The sequence below is a fragment of the Schistocerca nitens genome, unplaced genomic scaffold, assembly GCF_023898315.1.
Source record: "Schistocerca nitens isolate TAMUIC-IGC-003100 unplaced genomic scaffold, iqSchNite1.1 HiC_scaffold_466, whole genome shotgun sequence".
Taxonomy (NCBI): domain Eukaryota; kingdom Metazoa; phylum Arthropoda; class Insecta; order Orthoptera; family Acrididae; genus Schistocerca; species Schistocerca nitens.
The window spans coordinates 1,643,410-1,659,369 of record NW_026045999.1 but is presented as its reverse complement, the minus strand read 5'-3'; the positions used below and the strand labels follow the sequence as shown (position 1 = coordinate 1,659,369).

Sequence of the window (15,960 nt, the reverse complement as noted above, 5' to 3'; positions counted from 1 at the left end):
CCTGATGCACTCCATGTTACCGAATTGTGCTTCTGGTTATTTTGTTGTACAGTCACTTCAATTTCTCCCAGTAGCCAATCTTCCACAGAGACTTCTCTGCAGCTCAAAGCTTTGTGAAGGCAGTGGTAATCATGTGTGAGATATCTTCCTGACATGAAATTGGAGGGAGTGTGTGACTCTCAGCTAAAGACTATTATTCTTACTTGCCCCCAAACTAACTTTGCCAAAACAGTCGAGACATGTGTAGTACTTTATTGCAATAATACACAAAATATCACAGCAAAACGCATGCACATCAACAGAAAATTGCAAGCTTCCAGATAAGTCATGTTGAATAAAGTAAAACAAAACTGTATTTCATTAGTTTCATTGCGATAACATACATAAGTGCAGACTACGATTACTCAGCAATTCCAGAGTGTGTAACTAAGTGAGGTAGAGACTACATAGTGCTAAGTCTTTGTTGCAACATGCCATTTATCTTAATATGTTTTGACACTCAGAGCCTTAACTGATGACAAGAATAACAAAATCTTAAACTTTGCAGAAACAGCTACATTCCACGTGGTTTCCCACCATTTGGCATTTCCCTCACGATATCCTGATGTTCCTCCCACTGACTTCATAAAAAGTATGTCCTAGGCATCACCACCGCTTTAAAATGCAGACCAGACAAATAAACACAGTCAAAACTCTTTCCCTTTCTGCTTCAAACCTTCTCGCTGTCTTCATCCCCAACAACAGAGTGAAATAAGACCCTTTCACAATGTATTCCAAATTAAACTGTGTACATCTGCACACTCAATCATCAAAATAGGTGGTTTCCACAAATATTTAGACTCTTACAAAATCAGTTCTTAAACTGCCCATACTAATTAGTTCAATGACACTGAGGATGTGCGACATATGCACTGTAACTTATTTACTTTCTAAAAGCTCATTCTGACTTACAGCCTGTGAGACTGGAGTCAAATTTTAGCTTAGCAAATGCTTCTGTATGCCCCCAGTCTATTTTCTTTCCTCCCTCTAGAAGAACAGAACACTTCTCTACTTCTAGTTTTTAAGAATGGCTATGTTCTTATAAACACATTCAGATGTCTCTCATTGACAAGTCTTTTCTTAATCATAATCCACGTATAAATCAACAGCATCAGACATCATTATGACATACTGTAGCAGTTAACACAGAGAAGAGACATCAAGAAAACATATGAAGGTGCAAACGTTATGTGAAATGCCTTGCCTTTAGTTTTTAAGGTGCAAACGCTAAAATTGTAAGAATGAAATTGTTGAGAAATCCCATAAACTGTATACACAGCTCTAAAAAAATATCCCCAACTTCCATACCTGGAACACACAGGAAAGGCACCCATCTAAAAGAATTCATGACTTACCTGCTGTTAAACTCACTCTCTATTCAGTTTCTTTCTCCCAAAATGGATGTGATATGCCTGGTTTAACAGGTAGCACAAATGTTTTGAGTATCAAAGCATATACAGAGTACGACAGGATGTAGAACAGACTAATAATGTTGTGTCATCATAGTAGTATAGCCATTTCAGTTTTGAGCAAGTAAACAAACATATGAACAATAAAACGACATGAGTGACACAGCAGAGAAAAAGCCTGTTACATGTAACTTTAATTTACAGTTGGCTGCAGGTAATGCAACAGCATAATAAATGGTTCACCAAATTTCAAAACTATTTTCAGTTTTTTTTCTGTTTGTATTTGATTACTAAACATTTAGATGAGCAAAAGTAATCAATCATATGCTTTCCAATAACAATTCACTCACTCTAATTTTGCTTGATTTACACAGTTAAGAGTTTCTGTAGTTCTGTACTAAGTGTTAATCATAATTCAAGAAAAACTTTGTCTTTTTATATTTAAAGTTGTTTGAATAGTAACACAAAATTTACAGTAGTAAACAGCACCATGCACTTAAAAAATGTAATCATCTCACAGGTAAATCAAAAGTTGATGAACCTGGTGTGTGGAAGTCCACAGATAATATAAATGAAACTGGTATGTATTCAAGTTGGCCACTTCAAAGCTATTTGATATTCATCGTCACTGTGCCACCTCTAACTTTACAGGAAGCCAACACCTAACACATAGTTTATGTCCAAGCCCGCCCAGTAATAAAATTATTTAAGATTGCCACCATGAACAAAAAGTATAATAAAAATCGGTAAACAGTCCCTAAAGGAATTATTTGCTGTGCACATTGAGTAGAAAATTGTATAATTTTCTGAAATAATCTCTCACAAACTCATTGCAAATTAGTCAGTACATGCAAAGTGCTGCTGAATTTTTGTACAGAAGAATTAGTGTCAAAATCTTTGGATGGAAGAATGTAAGATTAGGATTAAATATGCTCAGTGGATGAGTGCAGTGGGGGGGGGGGGATCAAAACAAGTCTGTGAGCATGAAGACTGTTGTGTGGGCCATGTGATGCTCTTACAAAGCAATATACGCTAGAGGCAAACAAGCTTTGACAGGCATTTTGTTTTCTGTGATGCAGATACTGTGAGAATATACAAGGGTTGAATGAATAGTAATGTCTCCACCTTCATTAATTGGGTTTGTATGGGAATATTTTAATAAATCAAATGCAGAAATAATTCTTAGAATGTGATCTATAATTACCAATATTCACTTTTCCACATAATTACCAGCCAATCGGATACATTTCTACCGACGATGAACAAGTTTTCTGAAGCCATCACGGAAGAAGTCGACACACTGTTTCTGCAACCACAGTCTTACAGTTCTCTCAATGCCTTCATCAGAAGCATAATGATGTCCCCGCAGACCATTTTTCATTATCGGGAACAGATGGAAGTCAGACGGTGCTGAGCCTGGACCGTATGGAGGATGCCGTATGGTGGTGAGCTTCAGATTCTGAAGTTCTGCTGTGGTGGCACGTGAAGTGTGTGGTTTGGCATTGTCATGCTGCAGGAAAACCATTCCTTTTTCCTGTCGGACCCTTGTTAGCTGTCGTTCCAGATTTTGCAGCGTTGTGATGTAATGCTCTGAATTTACTGCTGTTCCACAATCAAGGAAATCAACACGGATAACACCATCTGCATACCAGAACACTGTGGCCACGATTTTTCCAACTGAGGGCTGCGTCTTGAATTTCTTTTTCTGAGGCGAGTCTTTGTGTCGATATTCCACAGACTGACGTTTCGTCTCTGGCTCGTAATGGTGTACCCACATTTTGTCTCCTGTCACAGTTGAATGGAGAAAGGCGTCACCTTCATTCTCGTAATGCGAGAGGAGATCCTGGCAAATTTCAAGTCTGTGCACTTTCATTTCAGGAGTCAGCATCCAGATTAGCCATCACGCACAGATCTTCCGATAGCCGAGCAAAGCAGTAATGTGATGCACACGTTCTTATGAAATGCCGATTGTGCTTGCAATTTCTCTCTGAGTAATACAAGAACCATCCTGAATCAGTCGGTCAACATTTTTCTTGTGAAACTCGGTGGTTACTATCACAGGATGTCTAACTCTGTTTGTCACCTGGGTCAGATGTTTCCGCCTCAACATCTTTAAACATACTCACCCAATGATGCACAGTACTCACATCAACACAATCATTATAAACTGCTTTCATTCTCTGACGAATCTCCTTTGGGCTGACACCATCTGCTGCCAAGAAATCAATGACTGCCCGTTGCTTAAATCGCATTGACCAACCGTCTGTGCAGGGTTTCATACTTTACACTGTAACAACACAACTGTTCAATACTAAGGCTTCCCTGCCCACTGGAGCTCTAGAGAAGGGGCTACAGAACAAGCCAATACCTGCTGCATACCAATGCTGCCAACTGTTGAAGAGTTATCTCTCTCTCTCTCTCTCTCTCTCTCTCTCTCTCTCTCACACACACACACACACACACACACACACACACAGTGTGTGTGTGTGTGTGTGTGTGTGTGTGTGTGTGTGTTTGACTGTATGGAAGCACATCACTAGAAAAAAATACTACTGGGTGGTCAGAAACAGTCTGAAAAGCACATAAGGTTGTTGCAGGGAAAGTTGTGCTGAAAAAAAATTGTTAAGAAAGAAATTCAATATGTTGCACCATTTCCAAGTTATTTTCATAGAAATTAACCAATCAGGTCATTGGGGGTGCAAATTGAAGCAGCCTGCCAGAGACAAGTGTCACCAAATGTGTTCTTTGATTGAACAAACATAGCTTTTGCCCAGCTAGCTCGAATTTGTCACTTCCAAAAAAGGCACAGTTTAACTGCTAATGAGCATTTGAACAAGCAGTAACTCACAGGTCCACAGATGTCCATGCATGTGACCATTTTAATGTGTGCAAATGCTTGAATTTGGGCACGCATCAACTTTATCGGCTAACTTCAATGCTAAGTAATTTAAATAACTCTGAAATGGTGTAAGATATCGAATTCTTTCCTTAACAATTATTTCTGACCACAACTTCCCCTGCCACACCCAAAACTTTTCAGACTGTTTCAGACCACCCTGTAGATCTATGTTTTCCAATTGATCTGCCCTCAAACAACCAGATGTGGAATTAAAAACCAACAATGTTTGAAGAAAAGAAAAAAGAACAAACATCGTTTCGAATCTTCTGTCAGATTAAAATTGTGTGTCGGATCGGGACACGAACCTACTACCTTTGCCTTTTGCAGGCAAGTTCTCTACTGACTGGGTACGATTCCGTATCTGCCCTCACAACATCACACCTTTATTTCTGCCAGTACCTCTTCTCCTACCTTCCAAACCTCACAGAAGTTCTCCCGCATAACTTGCCGGACTAGCACTGCTGAAAGAAAGGATGTTGCAGTGACACGGCTTTGCAGCAGCATGGTGGACTGTTTCCAGAACGAATTTTCACTCTGCAGCGGAGCATGTGCCAATCTGAAACTTCCTGGCAGATGGCCAGCAAAAGACAAGGTTCTGGGTTCGAATCCCAGCCTGGTGCACAGTTTTAATCTGCTCGGTAGTTTCAAAATGGCACACACTCCACTGCAGAGTGAAAGGTTTAGTCTGAAGACACCGTTTTGTTCACAACAGCCACCTCAAATTACTATATTACCGAGCCAACACAAACACAAACCAGAATATTTTGAGCATGCAAGGTGATGGACGGATATATGAGTACAGCTACAGAGACGGCGGTGAGCACTAGCAGCAGGGGAGACTGACCTGATAGGTGGACGGGTGCTGGTGGTGCTGCTGGTGGTGGTGGTGCAGCAGCGGCTGGTGCAGCGCCAGCAGGTGTGACGGGGACGGCGGGGGCGGCGGGGCCAGCGGGTACAGCAGCGGGGCCGCCTGGTAGAGCACTCCGGCCGCCACGTACGGCAGAGGGCCTCCTGTGGCACACACAGTACGGACGTCCGGTGATCGCCAATATTTGCAAATATCGATATCTGGGAACATTTCTCCGACAGCGAACACATTAGGACATTGAAATTAATCGACGGTGCGAGCTGAAAATTTGTGCTGGACTGGGACTCAAATCCAGATGCTCTGCTTCTCTGAAACAGTTGCCTCAACCACCTCGGCCTTCCAGACACGTTCCCCGGGCGACCCAACTTCCCAGCTTTACATACACAAATGCAGCATCCCTGTCCGTGTACCCCTCGCTTGCAGTGCGACCTGTACTCCTGTGAGAGGAAACAAAACCTAAGGAATCATGTTTAGTTGTCCAGCCTATCAAAATACTGTGTGTGTGTGTGTGTGTGTGTGTGTGTGTGTGTGTGTGTGGAAGAGAGAGAGAGGGAGAGAGTGTCCTGTTGTACCTGTCCAGCAGAAACACACACACACACACACACACACACACACACACACACACACACACACACCAAAGATGATGTAACTTACCAAACGAAAGCATTGGCATGTTGATAGACACACAAAGACAAACATACACACAAAATTCAAGCTTTCACAACCCGAGGTTGCTTCATCAGGAAAGAGGGAAGGAGAGGGAAAGACGAAAGGATGTGGGTTTTAAGGGAGAGGGGAAGGAGTCATTCCAATCCCGGGAGCGGAAAGACTTACCTCAGGGGAAAAGGGGACAGGTATACACTCGCACACACGTCTGTATATGTGCGGATGGATATGTGTGTGTGTGTGTGTGTGTGTGTGTGTGTGTGTGTGTGTGTGTGTGCGCGTGCGCGCGCGTGTGTATATCTGTCCCCTTTTCCCCTAAGGTAAGTCTTTCCCCTCCCGGGATTGGAAAGACTCCTTCCGCTCTCCCTCAAAACCCACATCCTTTTGTCTTTCTCTCTTTCTTGATGAGGCAACTGTTGGTTGCGAAAGCTTGATATTTGTGTGTGTGTTCGTGTTTGTTATTGTCGCTATCAACGTACCAACACTTTCGTTTGGTAAGTTAAAGAATCTTTGTTTCTATATGACAAAATTATGAGAAAGACAGAATGCTACTCACCATATAAAGGAGATGTTGAGTCACAGACAGGCACAACAAGAAAGACTGCTAAACATGTGAGCTTCCAGACAAAAGGCCCTCTTCTAAAGTAGACGAAACACACATAGTGGCCAGCGACAGTGGTCAGGTGTGTGCATGTTGTGTTCACACGAATGTTAAAATGTGTGTGTGTGTGGGGGGGGGTCTGGTTTAGGAAGAAGGCCTTTAGGGTCGAAAGCTCACATATTTAGCAGTCTTTTTTGTTGTGCCCGTCTGCAATACATCATCTCCTCTACACAGTGAGTAGCACTCTATCCTTTTCATAACACTGCCATTCCATCTTGTACGAGGTGTGGCTAGAAAAAAACTGGACTAGTACTGGTGAAACAATAAAACGAATGCAATAAGGCTGAAAGTCGCGTGGCCTGTCACGTGACTCTCGCTCCGCCTACTGCTCGAGTTTCATCTGCCTCCTGCACTCAGTCTGCCCGTGGCGTCTGTTTTAAGTAGTTGACGTTTCGTCTGTGCGTCGGAAAATGTCGAGTGTACAGAAAGAACAGCGTGTTAACATCAAATTTTGTTTCAAACTAGGAAAATCTGCAAGTGAAACGTTTGTAATGTTACAACAAGTGTACGGCGATGATTGTTTATCGCGAACACAAGTGTTTGAGTGGTTTAAACGATTTAAAGATGGCTGCGAAGACACCAGCGATGACACTCGCACTGGCAGACCATTGTCAGCAAAAACTGATGCAAACATTGAAAAAATCGGTAAACTTGTTCGACACTTTCCTTGTCAACTCCTGTTAACTCAGACACTGCTCTGATTGTTAAACGGCGATCTTGTCGAACAAGTTTACCGATTTTTTCAATGTTTGCATCAGTTTTTGCTGACAATGGTCTGCCAGTGCGAGTGTCATCACCGGTGTCTTCGCAGCCATCTTTAAATTGTTTAAACCACTCAAACACTTGTGTTCGCGATAAACAGTCATCGCCGTACACTTGTTGTAACATTACAAACGTTTCACTTGCAGATTTTCCTAGTTTGAAACAAAATTTGATGTTAACACGCTGTTCTTTCTGTACACTCGACATTTTCCGACGCACAGACAAAACGTCAACTACTTAAAACAGACGCCACGGGCAGACTGAGTGCAGGAGGCAGATGAAACTCGAGCAGTAGGCGGAGCGAGAGTCACGTGACAGGCCACGCGACTTTCAGCCTTATTGCATTCGTTTTATTGTTTCACCAGTACTAGTCCGGTTTTTATCTAGCCACACCTCGTATTTTCGACTGTTTGATTTAACATCCACAAATACATTTCAATAATGTGGATATTGCAGTCTTTCAAACATCATAACATCGACATTAAAGACAAAACATTAATCTTCAAAACTGCCAAAAAACACACTCAATCTAATTTAAGATGTATCCACTAGATGGAATTCTAAGTCCTGCATGGCGGAAATATATTTGCAGTAGCATCCAGTGATCAATAAATCTGTAACTGCTACACTTACGGCCTGTCCATAACAGCTGCAAATATTGTACATCTGAGAGGCGGTTGACACATGCTATGACGTATACGATTGGCTTCTCGAGAAATCTGACTACATAAATACATTGCAGGCAGAGAGTAAAGGCAGTAACTAGTATGTCGAGTATCAAAATATTTAACATCCAACCGATACAGACCATTGGAGAGAATTTGAAGAGTATTATGAAAAGAGAAACAAAAACGAGCCTACTGGCAACTGCACATGTGAACATATTAGCCATATCAACGTTGCTCGGTTGTAGCTCCGAGAACATACTCTTTCGAGATGTTTTAAAATGTTCAATGGCAGTCAAACCCATCAAGAATGTTGTCGAAATGACTGTCAGTGAGGATGAGAAACACATCGACACATCACAAGAAAGCAAATTCCCAATAGAGGACAACACAGCTACCTGCATTACCGAGGTTCTGTGCCGTGCAAGTTATACGTCTGTCACGTTTTTATCTGACTGCCCTTTATCACTTTAACCGTCAATAGCGACCTCGGGAAGTTGCGGTACTGACCGGCAGAGAGCTGCACTCACCTTGCTGCTGCAGGAAGGCGGCGGGGGCGTGTGGCTGCCGGTGGGGGCGGGCGCCGCTCCCCACAGGAGTGGCGCCGGCGGAGGCAGGCGTCGGAGCCGGCAGGTAGTACAGCGGCAGGATCTGCGGGGCCGCGTGGGAGCAGCCGCCCGTGCAGAAGTTCCTGCAGCAGACGAGCGGAGTTGTCAGCTGTGTACCAGTGTGCGTAACTGGGTCGCCAGACAAAATCTTAGTGACACCACTCTAAAGAGTACTCTAGTCTCTGGAATTTCACACATTCTGTTTTAGCTTTAATTACCATTGAACTTTTGCTCTTAACCATTACCCTGCCATAGTTAGGAATAACATTCTTATTCTGAAACTTACTCTTTAATTGTTGTTGTTGTTGTTGTTGTTGTTGTTGTCTTCAGTCCAGAGACTAGTTTGATGTAGCTCTCCATGCTACTCTATCCTGTGCAAGCTTCTTCATCTCCCAGTACCTACTGCAATCTAAATCCTTCTGAATCTGCTTAGTGTATTTACCTCTTGGTCTCCCTCTACGATTTTTACCCTCCATGCTGCCCTCCAATACTAAATATGTGATCCCTCGATGTCTCAGAACATGTCCTACCAACTGATCCCTTCTTCTGATTACTGTTCAAGGTCAAAATAGATGCAATAATGCCCTAAATATGAAACTGCTATCTTCACATTTATGTTGACTAGTTTTTAAGCTAATAAGCATGACTTTTGTGCACTGTTAATAATACTATAACAATGTCTTTATTCTATGTATTTTATTATGTACATTGACACGTTCCACATCTGAGTGACTTGCTCACATGTACAGATCTATGGAACAAGTATATAAATAAATAAATCTAGTCATGTTGTGCCACAAATTTCTCTTCTCCCCAATTCTATTCAATACCTCCTCATTAGTTATGTGATCTACCCATCTAACCTTCAGCATTCCTCTGTAGCACCACATTTGGAAAGCTTCTATTCTCTTCTTGTCTAAACTATTTACCGTCCATGTTTCACTTCCATACATGGCTACACTTCATACAAATACTTTCAGAAAGGACTTCCTGACACTTAAATCTATACTCGATGTAAACAAATTTTTCTTCTTCAGAAACGCTTTCCTTGCCATTGCCAGTCTACATTTTATATCCTCTCTACTTTGACCATCATCAGTTATTTTGCTCCCCAAATAGCAAAACTCTTTTATACTACTTTAACTGTCACATTTCCCAATGTAGTTCCCTCAGCATCACCCGACTTAATTCGACTACATTCCATTATCCTCGTTTTGCTTCTGTTGATGTTCATCTTATATCCTCCTTTCAAAACACTGTCCATTCCATTCAGCTGCTCTTCCAAGTCCTTTGCTGTCTCTGACAGAATTACAATGTCATCGGCGGACCTCAAAGTTTTTACTTCTTCTCCATGGATTTTAATACCTACTCCGAATTTTTCTTTTGTTTCCTTTACTGCTTGCTCAATATACACATTGAATAACATCAGGGATAGGCTACAACCCTGCCTCACTCCCTTCCCAACCACTGCTTCCCTTTGACGCCCCTCGACTGTGATAACTGCCATCTCATTTCTGTACAAATTGTAAATAGTCTTTTGCTCCCTTTATTTTACGCCTGCCACCTTCAGAATTTGAATCAACATGTAAGAAGCAATACCTAAAAAATAATAGTCAGGTAAGTTAGCACTTTCGTGAGACAATCCGTCAATAGTAGGTGTTTTGTGGATCTTCCTGACCTACCCAGTGATACGGGATTGGCAGACAGCCAGCAAACAGCCGTAGCAATTGAGAGAAGGTGCGATCGGCAAAACTCACCCTCGCGTCTTGCAGGGCTGCGGCGAATGCAGCGGTGTCATCGCCACAGAGAACGGCGGCCACAGGCTCAGCCCCGCACCCTCGGCGGCGGCAGGCGACTGCGCCGGGGGCGGGCCCGGCGCAGCGGCAGGCGGCGGCGCTTCGTCTCGGAGGGGCGCCGGGGGCGGCGGGGCGGCCGGCGGCGAGGGCGCGTGCGAGTGCTTGCTGGCCTTGAGCGGCTCGCCGTCCCACGAGTGGCTGCCGCTGCGCTTCGTCCCGTGGGCCGTCGCACCCGCCGGCACCTGGGCAGCCACTGCAGGAGGGGCCGCGCTCTCCACCTGCGAACGCGCGACTGTAAGTCTGCAGTGTCTTACACCACTCGACAGGACTGACAGCAGTTGTCTAATACGGAGGTGTATCGCCACGTCTCCTGCAGTGTCGCGGAATAGTAGAGAGTTGGGAACGTGTCAGACGGAGAGTTTCGTAGAGTGTCAGACAGAGGTATAGCGTCAGCTGTACTGCATTTCGTAACTTCGCGTAAGTCTGCCGTAACAACAAGTAACCCTGTCACAAGAACACCTGAGGGGCGAGTACGACAGAGAAATCGGCAGTATAAGTGGAACGAATGCGTTCGTTACGAACGAGCACAACATCAGGACATCGCTCGTGCTTCCTTTAAATGCACCGGCTTTGATTCGATTCGGGGCCGGTGCACCTACTCGAGTCCAGAAGCAGCGCATTAGTACCGTCGGCTAACTGGGCGGGTTAAACAATTTGTGAAATCAAAACTTTTAATAATAATTTCACCTATGCTCTCATTCTAATAATGCCTTATAAGACTTTCACTGTTGTACTCATACACAGTTTGGGCGCAGTGCCCACCGAGAGTCAGTAGGGACAGTATTTTCGAGAACAGTATTTTTGCAGGACGTTTACTTTGCAGTTGTGTACAGGCCGAATTTGTGAAAAGTTATACTACAATTCTGGAATGTAGAAATGAATAGCGTTGTTAAATTGTGGTGCTAATTCAATGAATAAACAAAAGATCAAGCGTACACAGTTGCCAGATTATTAATTATTATGTTTGTACTCAGGTAATAATTAATTCAACCCCCAAAGCTAAGTACAATTAATGAAGGAAATTATTCCATCAGGCTGCACTTCAAATTACTTTATTCTGCACTACTAGTGCACAGCACACACTCAGGTGCATTTACAAACATAACAACAAACAATAATGAAAATAATAGAGCTATAATATAAACTAACTTGGATGTAGCACTACACAAACATAGTAATTAATTATAGCAACAGACGTGGACACATTGTTCTTGTCTCACAAAAGAATCATATACTGTGAGTATTTGTCTGCAGCACGGTCACCACTGTTCATCTTTTAAAATGTAAGGTGCACAACATGACTGTGATGGTATTACCGTACCATTAAAACACCATATCTAGCACCACGAAGACATACCTTGTACTGCATAAGTATAAAACACACTTATACAAACGTGGTCAGGGAATTGTCACATGTGTAAAACTGTGCACAAGAAAACTGTGACCAGTATCAAGTCATGCACTTCACATTTTAGAAGATAAACACTGATGCCATTGCTACACCCAAACATATGTGATATTTTGTTGAAGCAAGGACAAAGTACCCACATTCTATATTCTATCGCTCGAGCCTTGTCCTGCAGTTATGCAGGGTCAGCCATCATTAACCGGATTTGGGATGTTAATGTTTAAGGGGTGGCCGGATGATCTTCCTGCCGCCACCCCGTACCCCCCCCCCCCTCTCCGGGACGGAATTAGTGTACCCCAACTGTCGGCGTCAGGGTGTAATCCACGGAATAGTGCGAAAGTGTTCAGATGTCTGCGACCCGTGTAACTGAGGCGGAACATGGGGAACAGTCCAGTATTCACCTAGTGGGATGTGGAAAACCGCCTAAAAACCACATCCAGGCTAGCCGGCACACTGGCCCTCGTCATTAATCCGCCGGGCAGATTCGATCCGGGGCCGGCGCGCCTACCCGAGGCCAGGAAGCAGCGTGTTAGCACTCTCGGCTACCCTGGTGGGTGACAAAGTACCCACATCTGGTGGCATAATTTTTTCCACATGTTGTTTGTAAGTGGAATAAAGAACTATTGTACAGGTGGTTCAATGAACTTAAGTGTGATTTGTGGAGTATCCATGTAGATATAGATGTAGATGTAGGTAATTACTATGTTTGCATAACGCTACATCCAATGTAATTTTATGGCTTTTACACTGCACTCTAGTTTTTCATTATAGTATTTTATGCTTATAGACAGAGTTGAGAATGGACCGTGCCCAAAACTAGCAGTGCAGAATAAAATATTTTGCAGTACAGCCTGGTAGTATGATGTCCCTCCTCCAAATTTATTGGGGATGTGGTGCCTACCCAAAGAAAGTAATAAGTACAATTTTTTATAATCGATTCAATTCTGCGTTATCATCTGGTGCTATTAATTCTTGGTGATGTTCATTACAGTGAAACCTCTATATAACGTTTTTCAAGGGACCACAAATTCTGAACACTGTATAGAGGAAAACACTATAAAGAGGAAGGCTTCCAAATAATAATTATAGGGCATTACTGAAGATCTGGATACCACTACTCAGCTTCGACAAATGGTGCCATAGATGACATTTTAAATTTTCATAACACTGTAATATGATATTCATTGCAAATGATCAATGTATCAAATGATTACTTTTTTGTAATTAAAACATGGGGCCCGGTAGGTGGATGGCTGAAAGTAAATGGATCAGTTTGTACTGTAAAACGTTATAACGGATTCTTAAGATATGACGACATTGTCCAAAGCTGACAGGTGGTATCCCATTCTTCAGTTGACCCAATTATAGAATATGAGCCAGTCCTCAATATTTTGTACTCCTGTGGCTGTCACGTTGTCATCCACAGCCACAAAGTCCTCAAAAGTGACAGAATCACTGCCTATTAATTCCTGAAACTCTTGCAAATCAAGTCGATGGCTTCAAATGCGTACGTTTCGAATTCCCACAATTGTCAAACTCTTCCATTATCGACGATCTGTTTCCCATAATAGTGTTGTGTGTTGAGGGGGCCAGTTCAAATTGCTTCGCTAGCTCCACGCGACCCACACCAGGAGATGCCTCCACTTTTTTAATAACAGAAACCTTCTCTTCCAGAGAAATGTTCTTCCGCTTTTCACTCATGTCCACTGATGAAACCTTCAATAAAGTTATATCGAAGACACATTCCTACTAGACACACTGTCTGCTGCTCAGCTCACACAATACACTACGAATACAAAACATTGACTGAAATGGCGCCAAAAAGATCACAAGCAGATTGTGCGTCACACGTCACATGTCACGTGACCGGGTTCCGCTGCTGACATACGAAAGACGCCGAGTGCGGGCTTTCCGAGCCGGCGCAAACTGTGATCCACAGAACGGAAAACAATGCGTCTACATCCAGTCACTTAAAAATTATAAAGAAGTCAATAATTGGCCAGGGTTAAAAAAATATGAGCGTTACATGGAGGAAATTGTAATATAGAGGAAATGCAGTAAAGAGGAAAATTTAACATTGTTTATATGGGCTTTTAGTCGGGACCGAATAAAACGGACGTAACATAGAGAAAAACATTATACGGAGGAACGTTATAAAGGGGTTTCACTGTAGTTTGTTCTGACTAAATCACCTGGAAATCACAAATTTAACTTTTTTGCAAACTTCAGATAATGAATACAAAATTGTGACTAATAATCAGACGGTACTGTCAGAGACTCACGTGCGCCTTGTCTGCCAGCACCGGCGGCTGGCAGTGGTGGGGCCTCCTGCACTTCCCGTCACCGCCTTTGCTGCGCTGCTCGCGGTGCCGCTGAACCATCCTCTTCTCCATGTCTTCGTTGTGCCTGCAACACACCCCGACCACTCACACTCTCTGACCCAAAAGCGCATCGTGCGTATAAATTACATTACTGGCCAGTTTCGACCCTAGGTCATTTTCAAATTTATGATATTGGTGATGTGTGTGTGTGTGTGTGTGTGTGTGTGTGTGTGTGTGTGTGTGTGTGTGTGGGTCACACAAAAAAAATGTGACATATGTATCTGCAATATTGTACATTTTGGAATAGCCTACCGTATTTACTCGAATCTAAGCCTCACTCAAATCTAAGCCGCACCTGAAAAATGAGACTCAAAATCAAGGGAAAAAAAATTTCCCGAATCTAAGCCGCACCCTGAAATTTGAGACTCGAAATTCAAGGGGAGAGAAAAGTTTTAGGCCGCACCTCCAAATCGAAACAAAGTTGGTCCATTGTAATATGAGACACAATTTAGGTCGAATGCTACAGTAGTTTGGTTCGAGTCGTAAGCTTAGCAGTTAAGCTTTACCGGGTAGCCATTGCTATGTGTCAGGCGCTCCCTTCCTTTTTCATGTGCTTCGTCTGGTCTGAATTGATTGCTTATTTTTCTTTGATCTGTTAAGTGCCGTTCTCTTTGTTATAGGTGTTTACGTCACTCTAAGCTGAAAATGCATTGCTGTACTGTGTCATGCATTGTTTGTCGCATTTTGATAATGAGTGTTTACGACCTGTCGCCGCTCGCAGCATGGCTTGCTTTCGTGCGCACTACCGTGGCTTACAATAAATAAAAAAAAGAGGAATTGTCTCATAAGCAAAACAATAACAAGAGACTGCTATTTGTTGTTACTTACACTGCTGCTTTCTTTGATAATGATCAACAAGAACCAAATAATAGACTGCGCATGATAGAAAATGTTCTGAACAAGAGTTTAGCGAAAATTTTTCTCCATTTGAAAATCTCTGCAGACAGCTCTTTAGTACATTACATTCTGCACAGAAATTAGTCATCTTAGATTTATAAATCTAGTCAATTGCCATGCTTCATTTCTGACTGTATCACTATTAGGCATAAGAGTAATACGAATATAAACATGACATGATATGTATATTCTTCCGCGTTTGCTGTTGTCTCACTCTAGTTTCGTAGTTTATTAGGCAGACAGGATTTAAACGAGATAGCAGCAAACACAAAAGAATACATGGCAAAATGTTTATATTCGTATTATTCTCGTGGTGATTCAAAATTCATAAAAGTTCCTATTAGTAACCATCTCTTGTCACAGGTAGGAAAAAATTCAGAACATAGAGTTGGCCATATTGACATACATCCCAAACAGTCTTGCCAGTCAGATTTTCGTAGTACATTGAAATGCTTCTACATTCGAAGATGAACAATACGGAATTTGTATTTACTTCGTTGGATAATGTATGAAAATGCAGTGGTCTTAACTCGGGGCAGAGAAAAAAGCTCATCTTCCACCCCTTTTTTTTTTTTTTTTTTTAATTTATTTACTGACGCAGAGGTTTTGGTGCCAGTATTTATCCTTGTGCCTGCAAAGCATGCCTGTGTAGCGCTACATATATTCGATGGCAGAAGTTCGTTGTGGCGGCAGCTACCAACATATTTCAGAACTTCCGCTTACTTTGCACTCGATTCTAAGCCGCAGGAGGGTTTTTGGATTACAAAAACAAAAAAATAAAAAAGTGCGGCTTGGATTCGAGTAAATACGGTAAGCTGAAACTGGTCAGTAATATAATTTA

General features: G+C 42.6%; 1 protein-coding gene across 1 annotated transcript in view; it reads right to left on the bottom strand.

The window, feature by feature from the left end:
• The window catches only part of LOC126232193 (period circadian protein-like), a 169,700-nt gene that overhangs the window by 36,678 nt on the left and 117,062 nt on the right, over nt 1-15,960 (bottom strand). The window contains exons 15-18 of the mRNA XM_049942490.1: nt 14,124-14,247; nt 10,335-10,651; nt 8,500-8,660; nt 5,192-5,358 (exon numbers count right to left, since the gene is read on the bottom strand). Of these exons, the coding sequence (XP_049798447.1) occupies nt 5,192-5,358; nt 8,500-8,660; nt 10,335-10,651; nt 14,124-14,247 (769 nt within the window). The remainder of the gene's footprint in view (nt 1-5,191; nt 5,359-8,499; nt 8,661-10,334; nt 10,652-14,123; nt 14,248-15,960) is intronic.